The sequence below is a fragment of the Bufo bufo genome, chromosome 7 (assembly GCF_905171765.1).
Source record: "Bufo bufo chromosome 7, aBufBuf1.1, whole genome shotgun sequence".
NCBI lineage: Eukaryota > Metazoa > Chordata > Amphibia > Anura > Bufonidae > Bufo > Bufo bufo.
The window spans coordinates 53,860,062-53,877,399 of NC_053395.1; the positions used below are offsets into that span (position 1 = coordinate 53,860,062).

The following is a 17,338-nucleotide window of genomic DNA, read 5'->3' on the forward strand; positions in this document are numbered from 1 at the left end:
CATTCTGTCACATCTTCTTGTTTTTCAGGTACTTCTTTAGAACCTACAGATATGATACAGGCAGGCCCTTCAGGTTCATACCTATTCCAGGGCTCTCACATATAATGGTCTGTTATTTATGGTGTGTAATTTATTTATAATTGGGAAAATACAGATTTATACATATTTTAACAATTTTTATTTTTTAAGCTCAGCAAAAATTTGTTGCAATAAATGTTTTTCAACGTCTCTCAGTGTTGAGTGCATTGATTTCTGAATGATGATAATTGATGATCCTTACTGTCCTTTTTGTATTCCTCTTAGGGCCCATTTGCACGTGCTGATAGAACGGGCAGTGATCAGGAATGAGATGCGTCCATTACTACAATGGCTCATGTCTATACAGTTTTCATTGTTTGTCGGCAGCACGTTGTTTACACAGGATATGCCGCCCACAAATGTGGATTTTTGGTGCCATATGAAAGATACGATCACCGGACACATGAGCGTTTCCTCATTTGTCCGTGACATCTTTACAAACAGAAATTAGTGGGAAGGAATGTTCGTGCAAACATTGGTTTCTGATAGCTGACCCTATGCTAAGCCTGTGAAAAAGGGCACTTTAGTTGGACTGAATCATTCTAAAAGTATACAGCAGTGCAAAGAGCTAAATGATGCATGCAGCAATAAAATACCAGTTAAACAGCATTGCTTTAAAAAAACATTGGTTTTCAGCTTGTAAAGTTGAAGATTTTGGCCTATCCTAGAGCTACATTAAAGGGGTTATCCAATTTCTATAATGCCCCTCACAGATGTTGTACTTAAGTCGATCCCCGCACCCGCTTCGCTTCACATATCGACACGGCCACCGCTGCACGAGCCTCCCTAGTGTGTGGGCTGCTATTGGCTGTGCCCCCCTTCCCCTGACGCCGTATGTTTATATCTGCATGATGGGGAGATGCAGCGACGGCCGTGAGGGCATCAGAAGCGACGCGGGTGCCAGGGAGCAAGGTAAGTAAAATCTGTGTGGTGCCCGGGCATATGGGGGGGGGGCATTATAGAACTTGGATAACTCCTTTAAGCCTTTTCTATGGAGTGTATTCTACTGGGAATTTGGCTTGCATGGTTGGTTAAATTAATAATACATGGATAAATTATAAGGTCCTATTTTTTTAGTCTCCGGGTATTCCGGTTTTCAGGATCAATTGACAGAAAACAACACACATCGCTTACTAATATTTATTGTTTATCTGTAATGCCACATTTTCCTGTACTCTCATCACGGCCACATTTCGCAGTGTTAGTTCCATATCCCAATTACATTACATCACATCGACATCTGAGATGTAGCAAGCCTTGTAAGGCTCTGTCCTGTCATCACAACATCATCAATGACCTAGTGGTTTACTAAAGTCAGAGGTTGCCTGAGACCTGAAAATAAATTTGGGGATGACCGGGTATGGTATATGAGTAAAAATGAAGAGAAGAAAACCTCACCTGGTCTGTTCGTTCTGGTTCCTGTGGTGTGACTCCTGCCCTGCCTGGCTGGAAGAATGACATGCTGTCTACATGCATTTCACTGCCACCAGTTAATCAATGGCCTCGGTGGTGACTTGCTGGCTTGGCAAATGACCACTGTCATGCTAATAACAAATGATTCCTAAAGGGCCCTTTACACTGGCCAATTATCTGCCGGATGATCGCTAACCAGCATTCATAGTAACATTCTTTATCTGGCAGTGTGAAATGCCACCGATTGCCCAATGAACGGGAAACGCTCGTTCATCGGGTAGTCGCATAATTCAAGCGGTCATAAAAATCGTTGTCTTCCGGCAGCAGATCGTGCTGTGTAAACAGCATCTGCTGCTGGCAAACAACGAGTCTGTATGGGGGCCAGCAATGGTTTTGGCGATCGCTCCTCCCCATATTCAGGAGGAGATCGCTGCATGTAATATAGCAGCGGTCTCCTTCAGTGACGAGCAGGCAATTGCCGGAAAGGAACTCCTTCTTCCTGACAATCGTCTGCAAAATTCGTCCATGTAAAGGGCCTTTTACGTAGCTGCAAAAACAAGTTTACAGATGACCAAAAAGTTGCAAATGTGATATAGAAGTTCTGGTCCTAAGTAGGCTTACGTAGTTACATAGTTAATACGGTTGAAAAAAGACATAAGTCCATCAAGTTCAACCAAGAGACAGATGGGGATGTGAATCCTAGCAGGAAGTGAGACTCAGATTTCTACACATTTTCATAAGCATTAATGTTGTTTACTTTCAAGAATTCATCTAAACGCTTTTAAAACTGTCCACTGTTCCTGCTGTGACCACGTCCGGAGGAAGTCTATTCCACAGATTCACAGTTCTTACAGTAAAGAAGCTTTGACGCTTCTAGAGACTGAACTTTTTCTTCTCCAGTCTTTTGAGGGCGTTTGATATGTAATAGTTTTTCACTGTATTTTTTGTATGGCCCATTTATATATTTGTATAGGTTAATCATAATCCCCCTTAGATGTCTCTTCTCAAGACTAAATAAATTCAATTCTTTTAATCTTTTTTCATAACTAAGACCCTCCATGCCCCTTATCAGTTTAGTCGCTCTCCTCTGTACTTTTTCCAGCTGCAGAGCGTCCTTTCTATGGACTGGTGCCCAGAACTGGACTGCATATTCCAGATGAGGCCGCACCAACGCTTTGTAAAGTGGTAATATTACATCCCTGCCCCACGAGTCCATGCCTTGTTTAATGCATGACCATATCCTGGTTGCCTTAGAAGCAGCTGATTTACATTGTATGCTGTTATTTAATCTACCATCTACAAGAACACCCAAATCCTTCTCTATAAGTGACTCTCCCAATGATACATCCCCTAGGACATATGATGCATGGAGATTATTACTACCAAAATGCATAACTTTACATTTTCCACATTGAACCTCATTTGCCAAGTTGATGCCCAATAAATCAAGTGTTTAAGTCAGCTTGTAGTTTATAGATATCTTCCATAGACTGTACAGTACTACATAGCTTGGTGCCATCTGCAAAAATAGAAATGGTACTATTAATCCTGTCCTCAATATCATTAATAAATATATTAAATAATAGAGGGCCCAGCACTGAACCTTGGGGTCACCACTTATAACCTGGGACCATTCTGAATAGGAATCATTGACCACAACTCTCTGGACATGGTCCTTCAGCCAGTTTTCAATCCAATTACAAACTATACTTTCCAATCCTATAGACCTTACTTTACCTATTAAATGTCTACGAGGGACAGAATAAAAAGCCTTTGCAAAATCCAGAAACACTACATCCACAGCCGCCCCTCTGTCCAGGCTTCTACTCACCTCCTCATAAAAATAAATCAGGTTTTAGTCTGACAACTTCTGGCCTTGGTAAACCTATGTTGTTATCACTTATAATATTATTTACAGTCACATACTCCTGTATATAGTCCCTTAAAAGTCCTTCAAACATTTTTCCCACAACAGAAGTTAAACTAACTGGTCTATAATTATGGATGACCTAGATCCTTTTTTGAATATGGGCACCACGTTTGCCTTGCACCAACCAGTTGGCACTGTACCAGTATCTAGAGAATCTTTAAAAATTATAAACAACGGCACAGCAATGACTGAACTGAGCTCTTTAAGCACTCTTGGGTGTAATCCATCTGGACCTGGAGCCTTGTTTACATTTAACTTATCTTGGACCATATCTACAGTTAGCCAAGAGAGTATATTACTGGATGTACTAACAGCCCCAGCACCACAGATATCAGCTCCTTTCTCTTCTTTTGTATATACAGCTAAAAACCCATTTAGTTTTCCAGGACTTGGAATTGAAAAGTACAGAAATAGTCATCACAGAGAGACTAATGACTTTTCTTCTAAAACGTAACTTTTACTTCAGTGGTAATAAAATAATACCCCACAATGTATACAATAATTCATAGCGTATTATGCCACAATTGATAAGCAGAGCCTTACTTTGGTCTTGGTGAAGGATTATCCACGAAATTGCAGATGCAAAGACTTACAGTTTTGGAGACCGAGGAATTGGATGCTTCAATAAACGAGAAGTGAGGTCAGGAGAGGGTAGAGAAAATCTTTCCCTGATGAATCCCTCAGTCCACTACCCCTGGCTACAGGTGGAGCACCCGCCCCGAAAGGGGCGACCCCCATCTCTCGGGTGGCTAAGCCCTCGCTGTCACCTACTGTGACCCTGCTATGGTGTGATGAATACTTGTCCCGACGTGTTTCCCAAGTGTCATGCGAGCTGGTTTATCAGGGGACCAAGATGAAATAATCCAAAAGGCATCATTGATGTAAATAGCATGGTAATGGCATCCTGATGTAATAAGGCGCACTCACATGTTGGTGATGGGACCTTAAATAGCTCAATTTTGGCGCTGGAAATTGGCCCCTCTAGTTTAAATAGCAAATCGACGGGTAGGCATCAATGCTAACGCTACTTCTGGTCGATGGAACGCACGCCGGAGGGGTGGAACGCACATGTGACCTCAAAGACCGGAAGTGCGTCAGCACCAAAGCCCATGATGCTTCCGATATGTGGAACACATCTGTATGCTTGTGTATCAGCTGGGGGGGAACTATAGCAACATTAATAAACAAATCTATACCGACAGACTCATACAAATAGATTGATATGTGCCATATATATATTTTTAGCTGAATACATGAAAGGCTAATATATATAACAATATAACAAAACAATAGGTGCACACTGCAGTCTCACTAAACCCTCAAACTGATTTTAAAATTGAGAGATTAGTCAACATGTCCTACGGTGTAGAACATGTCTAAGCCTGGGCACCACGCCAAGGTTTCTCAAGTAGGCCGGGACCTAACACTCTCCTACCTGAGCCGTATGGGCAATACCAGGAGCCAGTGGGCAAATTACAGGAGCATAAGGCCGACTCACAAACAGCTCACCAGTTACCTCCAGCATGTAGCCATGCTTGCAATGGGAGGAGGGAGGAGTCTGCGAGTCCCACTCAAGACTGGCTGATATGTCCCAGGCCTCACAGGTGCACCTAAATGTGACCTGTAGATGGAAAACAGGCACATTTAAATTGGAGTTTATACACCTCCAGGAATCTATATATACAAACTAAGAAGACAGGTTGGCATTAGCAGGAGCTATATATATATATATATATATATATATAAATAAATATACCATGTATGTAAGTGCAAGGATGCCACATTAGTAATGAGGTAGTATTGGGGAAATGATATAGAACTGTGGGGACACTATAATAATGTCCCTCTCAGATCCCCACATATTTGGATAATTATTTTATGAACCAATCTTGGTTCGATACAGGCAAATAACCATATGCTTCTAAATTGCAAGCAGATCATAGGCATTGGTTAATCTGAGAGTAGGGGGAGAGGGAGAACTAAATAAAACAGGTAAATGAAATTTGTTCATTTAACCCCTGGGGATATACCGTTTTTAGGCTATAAATCCACTGGGCTTTCTTGTGAAGAATCCTATTGTCCCAGTCGTCACCCCTAGGGGATTGTCGTATGACTTCTATAACCTGAAATCTGAGAGTGTTAACATCACCATGGTGAACATCTACTACTGTCACGGCTGAGGATGGGGAAAACCCTCAGCCGTGCGATGACAGAAGATGGTGGTCGCTGCTAGGACAGGAATCGGGGAGCAGGTCACCTCCTAATACGTCCCTAATTCTGACCCTGTCTCCTAGCCATATGAGCCGACCCTGATGGTGGGAGGGCTCATACTCTGGAACCTATAATCCCTACTAGCTCTCAGGGTGGCCCTGGACTAGGAGCAGGGTAAGACGACCTGTTCCTTCAAGACACGGACGAACAGGAGTCTCACTGGCCAGACTGCAAAGGAAGGGGAACATAAACAGCATATGGCAATGGCAGGTAAATGAAACAAGTACAACACCTACCTGCCACAAACACACAGCCTGGAACCCATGTACAAGTGCTGCTGTCCACTACAACACAAACGGACACAGCACACACCAACATCACACAGGAACCCAGGAAACCATAGCAGCAAAAAACAGAGACCACAGAAACATCTTCAAAACATCATACATAAACTTATGACCACAAGGGTGGCCCTCACTGGCAGATGGTATATAACCAGGAGGATGACTCCAGCTAACCATGGCTGAAGTACCCCTCAGACTTCTGGCTTCCAGCAGGAGCTAAATAGCCCCAAGTGGCTACACCCACACACAGACACACCCAATGTTCACACACAAGGAAGGGAGTTAACCCTTCCTACACCAGGCAAGGGAAGACTGCCACTTAAAGGGGAATTGTACAAACACACACTCCACCTGTTACCACCGGCAACGGCATGCGTGGCAACCATGTCCTGGGGATCAGCCAGAAGGCCAAGACACTGCCACCACATGCACAATACCACACGTTGCCACGGGCAACCACAAGTGGAGGAAAGTGTCACTATGAGCACATACAAAACCTTGTGCACAACAAAACGGGAAAGTGCACACATACAAAGAGAGGTTGCCAGGTGAAACCGCATGCACTTGACAGCAAGCTACCTAGCAACAGCTCAGGCTGCTATACTGCTAAATACAATCATGTTGCCAACGGCAACCACACGTGAGGCAACCACAAGCAGCCCTCACCATGTGGTTGACAATAAAACCAAACCGCAGGCAACTGCATGCGGATCCAGGAGTCACGACCATAAACATGGTCGTGACAACTACATGACGTGCAATGGGTTTATCCCTATGATTTCTCACATCACCGAGATGATCACCAACACGTCTCCTGAATTCTCACTTGGTTTTACCGACATAGTTCAGAGGGCAACTACAAGTACACAGGTAGATGACCCCCTGTGTGCGGCAGTTAACAAAATCACGCATTGTGTAAGTTATTCCCGTGCTGCTGCTAGTAAACATTTTTCATTTCAAAATGAAGGGCAACAAATGCAATCTCCGCCGCATTTGTAAGTACCAGTTGGTTTTGGATTAAGCCAAGTTGTAGCCTTAGTTGGTCTTAGATAATGACTATGTACCAGCCTATCTCTTAGAGATCTTCCACGTCTATAGGTAATTGCTGGTGTAGGAGGCAGAACATCCTCAATGTCTGGATCCGAAAGGAGGATATCCCAGTATCTCCTAAGGATACCCCTCACTCTTTCATTTTCACAATCATACGTCCCAATACTTCTAATGATGTTTTTTATCTTATCTTGGTCATGTCGAGCGTTATTCACTAATAGGGAGTGGCGGTCGACCTTGCTAGATTGTTGGAAGGGCTTTTTTAGGACATCATCGGGATATCCTCGTTGTCGATATCTATTATGCATATCTGCAGCCTGACAGTGGAAGGATTCGTGTGAGGAACACTTTCTTCTAACTCTGAGGTATTGTCCTTTAGGGATATCACTTTTAAGGCTAGGGGGATGATAGCTTCCCCATTGTAAGAGGCTATTTGTAGCTGTAGGTTTTCTATAAATTTCAGTGTGGAGTTCACCCCGACACTATGCTCGATTTCGCTAACTGCCGCACACAGGGGGTCATCTACCTGTGTACTTGTAGTTGCCCTCTGAACTATGTCGGTAAAACAAAGTGAGAATTCAGGAGACGTGTTGGTGAACATCTCGGTGATGTGAGAAATCGTAGGGATAAACCCATTGCACGTCATGTAGTAGATGTTCACCATGGTGATGTTAACACTCTCAGATTTTAGGTTATAGAGGTCATACGACAATCCCCTAGGGGTGGCGAATGGGACAATAGGATTCTTTGTAAGGAAGCCCAGTGGATTTATCGCCTAAAACGGTATACCCACAGGGATTAAATGAACAAATTTCATTTACCTGTTTTATTTAGGTCTCCCTCTCCCCCTACTCTCAGATTAACCAATGCCTATGGTGATCTGCTTGCAATGTAGAAGCGTATGGTTATTTGCCTATATCGAACCAAGATTGGTTCATACAATTAATTACCCAAATATGTGGGGATCTGAGAGGTACATTATTATAGCGTCCCCACAGTTCTATATCATTTCCCCAATACTACCTCATTACTGATGTGGTATCCTTGCACTTACATACATGGTATATATATACACTCACCTAAAGAATTATTAGGAACACCTGTTCTATTTCTCATTAATGCAATTATCTAGTCAACCAATCACATGGCAGTTGCTTCAATGCATTTAGGGGGGTGGTCCTGGTCAAGACAATCTCCTGAACTCCAAACTGAATGTCAGAATGGGAAAGAAAGGCGATTTAAGCAATTTTGAGCGTGGCATGGTTGTTGGTGCCAGACGGGCCGGTCTGAGTATTTCACAATCTGCTCAGTTACTGGGATTTTCACGCACAACCATTTCTAGGGTTTACAAAGAATGGTGTGAAAAGGGAAAAACATCCAGTATGCGGCAGTCCTGTGGGCAAAAATGCCTTGTGGATGCTAGAGGTCAGAGGAGAATGGGCCGACTGATTCAAGCCATGTCACAAAGCTCAAATCATTTCAAATTGGTTTCTTGAACATGACAATGAGTTCACTGTACTAAAATGGCCACCACAGTCACCAGATCTCAACCCAATAGAGCATCTTTGGGATGTGGTGGAACGGGAGCTTCGTGCCCTGGATGTGCATCCCTCAAATCTCCATCAACTGCAAGATGCTATCCTATCAATATGGGCCAACATTTCTAAAGAATGCTATCAGCACCTTGTTGAATCAATGCCACGCAGAATTAAGGCAGTTCTGAAGGCAAAAGGGGGTCCAACACCGTATTAGTATGGTGTTCCTAATAATTCTTTAGCTGAGTGTATATATATATATATATATATTAGCCTTTCATGTATTCAGCTAAAAATATATATATGGCACATATCGATCTATTTGTATGAGTCTATCGGTATAGATTTGTTTATTAATGTTGCTATAGTTCCCCCCAGCTGATACACAAGCATACAGATGCCTTTCACGTATCGGAAGCATCATGGGCTTTGGTGCTGACGCACTTCCGGTCTTTGAGGTCACATGTGCGTTCCACCCCTCCGGCGTGCGTTCCATCGGCCAGAAGTAGCGCTAGCATTAATGCCTACCCAGCGATTTGCTATTTAAAAAGGAGGGGCCAATTTCCAGCGCCAAAATTTAGCTATTTAAGGTCGCATCGCCAACATGTGAGTGTGCCTTATTACATCAGGATGCCATTACCATGCTATTTACATCAATGATGCCTTTTGGATTATTCCATCTTGGTCCCCTGATGAACCAGCTCGCATGACACTGGGGAAACGCATCAGGACAAGTATTCATCACACCATAGCAGGGTCACAGTAGGTGACAGCGAGGGCTTAGCCACCCGAGAGGTGGGGGTCGCCCCTTTCGGGGCGGGTGCTCCGCCTGTAGCCAGGGGTAGTGGATTGAGGGACTCATCAGGGAAAGATTTTCTCTACCCTCTCCTGACCTCACTACTCGTTTATTGAAGCATCCAATTCCTCGGTCTCCAAAACTGTAAGTCTTTGCATCTGCAATTTCGTGGATAGGCCTTCACCAAGACCAAAGTAAGGCTCTGCTTATCAATTGTGGCATAATACGCTATGAATTATTGTATACATTGTGGGGTATTATTTTATTACCAATGAAGTAAAAGTTACGTTTTAGAAGAAAAGTCATTAGTCTCTCTGTGATAGCGGTGTATGTCTGTCCTGCAAAAAATAGAACATTTCCTATTCTTGTCCGTTTTGTGGACAAAAATATGGATTTTTACGATAGGGCGGGATTGGAAAGTGCAGGATGCACACAGCCATTATCTGTGTTTTGCGCTTCTGTGGTTTGTGGACCACAAAACATATAAGGTGTGCATGGGGCTTAAGGCAGCATGACCACTACTCAGCTGTGTAGTTCTGATACCTGAAGGAAATGGGTAAAAACGGCCATTTAAATGAGTGAATGGCTGGCTCCAATAGATCAAAAACCGGTCATAATTAGTGGCTCTCCAAACTACTCCCCCCCCCCTCCACATTCCCCATTAAAGGGGTTGCCTTAGTGTGGTGACTCCTTTATGAAAGAAATATGGTCAGCCCTTAACAAGTTTTGTGATGCGTTTTCTTGATATTTTATAAAGTTGGTTCAAATCCTTTTATTTCCGTATGTTACTGAATGTATTACTATCCATAGTCCGCTTGTCTCTAGTCCCATCACCCATTTTTTTCTTTTCTTCAGCACCTCTTAAGAATGACTGTCCTAAATAATATCATCTCAACACAAATCGAGGTACATTGTGTTTCTAAGCTCTTGTAACGTCCTGGATTAACATGACTTTGAGCTTTTGCCAAAGTTATATCAATCTGTCCAACACTGAATAGGTTAATTGCTGACATTAAAGTATTTGGATCCAAGTTCAACAACCTGTTTCTTTCCTGAGAGTTTGCCAAAACTTTGAAAGTGACCATGTATGGGGAAAATACAACAACAATTTATACGTTGTAGTATATGCTTCCATCCAGCAGACTTCTCTCTTCCATCAAGTTCTCTGGTCCGCATTCCTGGGACTTCTCTGAAACATTTTCCATCCAGTGGAGCATTAAAATGTTTGTGTCTTGTAGGGAAAATGCACCTTCTCCGTACAGTGTGATCTGTTCCTATACATTACGGTTTACTACATGTGTTTAGACAATGGCAGCTTGTTATAGTTCCATGTTCGTCATTTTCAGGAGAAGACAGTGCATCGACCTTAGTGGGAACCAAAACTGAGGAATCACCTCGATAGATACCTTTTGACTCCTTTAGTGTGAACTGCACCCAAGTTGAAGCAGCGCGGTTTTCTATATTATATACATTGGTTATTTGTGATGTGTACCCACCTCACGAGAAAGACTGCAGCGCAAAAGGACAATACTGATCTGGGGACTATAACTTTTGTTGCAGATTATTGTCTGTGTTTTGTGTTTGTAAGTGTTTATATCTGATTTTTTTTTTCCTTTTTTTGGGTTATTTTTATTTATACTTTGATGATCTTCCTTACTGCGCCTGCACCGCTAATGTCAGTCCACCCGGAAGACGCTCAGACGAGGAGATTGCTGTGTCGGCGAGCATCTAACCTTGACTACTGACGGCACGGCACGAGACTTCAGGCGTAGTCAGAGCCAGGAAGGATGACGTGAACACTACCTGGCCCTGTCAATCACAATGTTGAGGGCACGACCATAGGAGGGAGAACGGTGCCTCTAGCTGTAGTGGCCGCACCGCCATTGCTCCTAGAGGCTCATTTGCATAAAATAAGTTCGTTTTTCTCAGAAATGGAGGCACATAAAAAGATAGGACCAAGACGGACAACAGCACATGTTCAGACTGTTTAATAGCGATGTTTCTGATGACAGATGACCTTTAACTCATTTAAAACTTAATGGCAGCATCCCTTCTTCTTTTAACAACAGTCTGTAAATGTCTAGGAAGTGAGGAGACCAATTGCTGGAGTTTTGGGAGAGGAACGTTGATGTTCTTCTAGCTGCTCCACACTCCTGGGTCTTCTTTGCCTGATGTTTAGTTTCATAATGAGCCAAATCTTTTGCAGGCAGGTCAGTTCAGCAACCGAAATCTACTTCTGCGAAGCCATGCTGTTGTAATGGATGCAGTATGTGGTTTAGCATTGTCTTGCTGAAATATGCAAGGCCTTCCCCGAAAGAGCCATTGTCTGGATGAGAGCATACAGAGTGGTCTTCTAAAACCTCTATATGGTGTTCAGCACTAATAGTGCCTTTCAAGGGCTAACATAAAAATCATTTGGCTCCATAGCACGAATTTAAATTAGGCCCATACCCTGCCCCCTCCCACTACCTGCCCTGGCTATGCTGGAACAGAGTACCGCAATCTGATCACAAGTGTGCACCTAGCCTTACCCAATAAACTGTGCCAGCTGCTGCTTATTATATAGTGTGCCATACCCATCCATGTAATGTGCTTGCTGCTGATCCAACCCCCTCCCTTTAATGTTGACCTACTGTTTTTGCTGCTGCAGAACCTCATCATACACGCCTCAGCTGCTGCAGAACCTCATTATACACACCTCAGCTGCTGCAGAGCTGCATAATAAAGATGTCATCTGCTGCAGAACATTATAATACAGACCTCAGCTAATGTAATTAGGGGGAGGCCTTTCATCCACTGCTGGACCCCCTTCCCCAACGGGCCCCATAGCAGCTGCGTGGTCTGCCCTATTGGAGGTACACCACTGGTGCCCTTCCAGATATGTAAGTTGCCCATTATGCAACTCCAGACCATCAGAGATGCAGGCTTTTGAGCTATGCGCTGATAGCAAGCTGGATGGTCCCTCTCCTGTTGTGTTAACAGGACATGGTGTCCGTGGTTTCCAAAAAGAATTTCAAATTTTGATTTATATGACCACAGAACAGTTTTCCATTTTGCCTCAGTCCATTTTTAATGAGCTTTTTCAAGAAAAGATGGCAGTGTTTCTGGATTGTGTTGCCGTTTGGCTTCTTTTTTTGCATGATACAGCGTTAACTTACATTTGTGGATTGCACATGCAGGGATTTCCAGTACGGAATCATGCCTGTTTTAATGCAGTGCCACCTGAGGGCCTGTAGATCACGAGCATCCATTATTGACCGTCAGCCTTGTCCCTTGCACACATGGATTTCTCCAGATTCTTTGAATCTTTTGATATTATGTACAGTAGATGGTGGGATATTCAAAGTCTTTGCAATTTTACGTTGAGGAACATTTTTCTAAAATTGTTCCACAATTTTTAGACTCTGTTTTTCACGGATTGATCAACCTCTGATAGACTCTGCCTCTCTAACATGCTCTTTTGTGACTTAGTTGCAAATTGCTCCTCCAGCTGTTTTTTATTTGTTCAACTTCCTTTTCCTGCTGTTTTTTGCCCCGTCCCAACTTTTTTGAGATGCGATGCTGCCATCAAGTTCAAAATAACCGTATTTTTCGCTTTATAAGAAGCACCTGACGATAAGACGCACTTAGGTTTTAGAGGGGGACAATAAAAATAAAAAAAAATTTCATTAGACCTCAGATCAGGCCAGCAATCAGACACCAAATGTTAATCAGACCGCATCTGACAGCCTTAGTCAGACCCCCAATGTTAATAAGACCCTCAATCAGACCTCAGATCAGACCCACAATGTTAATAAGACCCCAGTAAGACCTCAAATCAGCCTCCCATGCCTCAGATCATCCCCCATGCCTTTTATCAGCCCCCATGCCATCTATGAGCCCCAGTGCCATTTATGAGCCTCCATTATGAGCCCCCATGTCATTTATGAGCCCCCATGCCATCTATGAGCCCCAGTGCCATTTATGAGCCCCCATGCCACAGATCAAATAAAATAAAACAAAACACTTCTCACCTCCAGTGCGCTCTGTCTTCTTCCTGCTGTGGCTGTGACCCGACGGGCACAGCGTGAGATCACAGAGCGCCCTCACGCTTTGTGCAGCCACAGCACAGCCGACAGCCGAGGACCAGGAAGCGGTGAGTACAGAGCTTTCACCACTTCCCGGCCCTCCAGTACTAATGAGCGCTTCCATAATGGAAGCGTTTACTAGTATTCGCTTTATAAGACGCAGGGCCATTCCCCCCCCACTTTTGGGGGGAAAAAGTGCGTCTTATAAAGCAAAAAATAAGGTAGTTGATTTTTTTAAGAAATGGTAAAATGTCTCACTTTCCACATCTGATATGTGTTCTATGTTCTATAGTGAATACAATATGGGTGTATGAGATTTGCAAATCATTGCATTCTGTTTTTATTTACATTTTTATGTGTCCCAACTTTTTTGGAATTGGGGTTGTAAATGAATATGGAGTCGCATGTTCCTGTTTATGTTTACATTGTACCTTGTGTTTATTTCTTCTACAAATTCTTTTACAAATGACTCAACGTTTCGTATGTCTTGTTTGTTTCTATGAATGTCGTAGATCCCTTGAGCTGTTTAGAGGCAGCTATGTCTGCATTGCTTATTTGTGTTATACATAAATATATTCTTGTATTATCCACCTGTTGTGCTATTCCACAGCTTTGGCCCTAATCTAAAACTCAACAAACTCTTATAGCCCAGAGAATAGTTTTGTTGTTTCTGTTGGCAAAAATAGGAAATAATTTCATTTTATCTTTAAAAGGAAGTTTTACGAAAATCTTTAAGGCTGGGTTCACATCACATCTTTGTCTTCCGTTTAACCCTTAGAGCAGTGTTCCTCAACTCCAGTCCTCAGGACCCACCTACCAGTCATGTTCTCAGGATTTCCTTAGTATTCAGCAGGTGATCTAATTAGTGTCAGTGCATCAGGACTTACCACAGGTATTCATACTGTATAGGATATTCTCAAATCATGACCGGCAGGTGGGCCCTGAGGACTGGAGTTGAGGAACTCTGCCTTAGAGAATCTTTAAATAGGGCGCCCCCTGCTGTTTCAAACAACAGAGGCCCACAGCTAATGTCTGCGACCAGCAATAATGCAGATCGCAGGCATTTAACCCTTTAGGTGCTGTGCTCAAGCGTGAACACGGCATCTAAATATCAAAAAACCTGGAAGCGGCGATCGGGGAAGCAGGTCCTTCGTTCTAATGCGCTGAGTCTCTCTGAAGAGACCCAGCATTTTACTGCTGCAGTTCCTATGGAGGCCTGCAGGTGAAAAGCCAATATAGGATAACTGCTAATTGAGCTTATACTGTAGTTCTATGGAACTGCAGTATAAGCTTAAATAAATCTAACCCTGCATATTGTAGCCTCCTAGAGGGGCTAAAAAAAAGTTAAAAAAGTTAACATTTAAAAAATATACAGTACAGACCAAAAGTTTGGACACACCTTCTCATTCAAAGAGTTTTCTTTATTTTCATGACTATGAAGACATCAAAACTATGAATTAACACATGTGGAATTATATACATAACAAACAAGTGTGAAACAACTGAAAATATGTCATATTCTAGGTTCTTCAAAGTAGCCACCTTTTGCTTTGATTACTGCTTTGCACACTCTTGGCATTCTCTTGATGAGCTTCAAGAGGTAGTCCCCTGAAATGGTCTTCCAACAGTCTTGAAGGAGTTCCCAGAGATGATTTACATTTACTAACTGGTGGTCACTGAGGACCTATTTACGTTCTTGGATCAAGTACTGTTTTTTCTTTTAAAACTTCACCTTTATTTTGTTATTTTAATAAATACTGACCTTTTATTCTAATTTAATCTTATTGCTATACTAAAGACATATTTAAAACTCTCAGTGGTGTGGACTTGCTCTATATTCTTAGCTCTTAGTATTGTATATTCTTATAGTCATATATACCAGTTGCTGCGACCTTCTTATGTGTGGCACTTTTTTCCTCCTGTTTATATATACTGACTGTTGAGGGGGGGGGGGGCTGAGGGAGGGGGGGGAAGGTCGAGGGGAGATTGTCCTGTTGTTTAATACACTCTCTAGGGAGGTAATAGGTTGAAAGAGCGTCACGATCTGTTATCTGTTATCGTGCCCTTAGTATGTTGGGATCTATATTGTACTTATTCCCTGATAGTAACAACTGTTGCTTTTCCTATTGATACATTCCTTCTCTCACTTCCTATCAGTCTCTCTCCGTCTCCTATATTCCCCTTGAAGCCACTGCCTTCTATACAGATTGTTGCTGGCTGCTCATATATTTGAGCCTAGTCCCTATGGTTCGCTGCTACTGGGGTTATATCTTTATTTGCACTGTTGTTAGAGCTTATTCCACATATCACTGCCTAAAACCTAACACTCATACACCCTGCATCCCGACATGTTTCGCTGTAAACCAGCGTCTTCAGGGGATGATGCAGGTGTGAGTGTTGGGGGCGGAGTCCATCCTTTGAAGGTTCAGGTCCGGTGACTGTGGCGGACAGGTCATCTGGCGCAGCACCCCATCACTCTCCTTCATGGTCAAATAGCCCTTACTTTCAAAGTTTTCCCAATTTTTCGGCTGACTGACTGACCTTCGTTTCTTAAAGTAATGATGGTCACTCGTTTTTCTTTACTTAGCTGCTTTTTTCTTGTCATAATACAAATTCTAACAGTCTATTCAGCAGGACTATCAGCTGTGTATCCACCTGACTTCTCCTCAACACAACTGATGGTCCCAACCCCATTTATAAGGCAAGAAATCCCACTTATTAAAACTGACAGGGCACACCTGTGAAGTGAAAACCATTTCAGGGGACTACCTCTTGAAGCTCATCAAGAGAATGCCAAGAGTGTGCAAAGCAGTAATCAAAGCAAAAGGTGGCTACTTTGAAGAACCTAGAATATGACATATTTTCAGTTGTTTCACACTTGTTTGTTATGAATTTAATTCCACGTGTTAATTCATAGTTTTGATGCCTTCAGGGTGAATCTACAATTTTCATAGTCATGAAAATAAAGAAAACTCTTTGAATGAGAAGGTGTGTCCAAACTTTTGGTCTGTACTGTATATATATAAAAAAAATTAATCACCACTCGTTCCCTGTGAAAACACTTGTACTATTAAAATCTAAAAATATTTATCCCATACGCAAATGGCGTAAAGAAAAAAAAAAGTCAAACCGCCAATTTACCATTTTTTCTTCACTTCAAAAAAATATAAAATGTGATCAAAAAGTCACACACACTCCAAAATGGTCAGCAGATTTGTACCTATGACACTGGCTGACCTGTTACATGTGCGCTTGGCAGCTGAAGGCATCTGTGTTGTTCCCATGTTCATATGTGCCTGCATTGCTGAGAAAAGTTTTATTATATGCAATTGAGCCTCTAGGAGCAACGGGGGTGTTGCCGTTACACCTAGAAACTCTGCTCGCTCTGCAACTGCTGCACCCTCTCCACTTTGATTGACAGGTCCAGACAGTGAAAACATCATTATGTTTTGCCGATAATTTTTGTCTCTTATTTATCTTTCTAAAAAGACTTTCTAAAAAGTAGCAAAGAAGTCGCAACTCCACACCAAGCACCCCCTAGGCCTACTTTTTACTGATCTAGGCATAAAACACTTTGTTCTTGCGCCAAACTTATTATTATTGTGTGTCAATTTCATAAATTTGGTGCAAGTGCTCACAGCAACTCCAATCTAAAAACTGACCTCAAATACACCTACAATGATAAATTCCCCCCATAAACTTTTTGCACTACAGAAGCCCAGGGGTTGTTCACCTTTTGGGGAGTTTGGGCAGAATCTCTCCTGGCAAGACCTGCAAAGGAAAGCATACTTACCTGCTCATTACTGCTGGGTCCCAGCTCCTTTCTGCCTGGCCGTAGCTGCCTTGCTCAGGTCCTCTGCTGTCAACATCTGCTTTGATGCTGCTGCAGCCAATGACTGGCCACAGCAGTAACC

The 17,338-nt window shown here is 42.7% G+C and overlaps 1 protein-coding gene across 2 annotated transcripts in view; it reads left to right on the forward strand.

The window, feature by feature from the left end:
• CEP20 (centrosomal protein 20) overlaps positions 1-847 on the forward strand; it is a 30,173-nt gene extending 29,326 nt beyond the window's left edge. Inside the window, exons 5-6 of one of the 2 annotated variants that reach the window (XM_040441631.1) lie at positions 29-121; positions 304-847. In XM_040441631.1, coding sequence (XP_040297565.1) covers positions 29-105 — 77 coding nt within the window. In that variant the 3' untranslated portion in view covers positions 106-121; positions 304-847. Of the gene's footprint in view, positions 1-28; positions 145-303 lie in introns of those variants that run through there. The other variant, XM_040441630.1, reaches the window with a different exon arrangement.
• Positions 848-17,338: the final 16,491 nt, after the last annotated feature.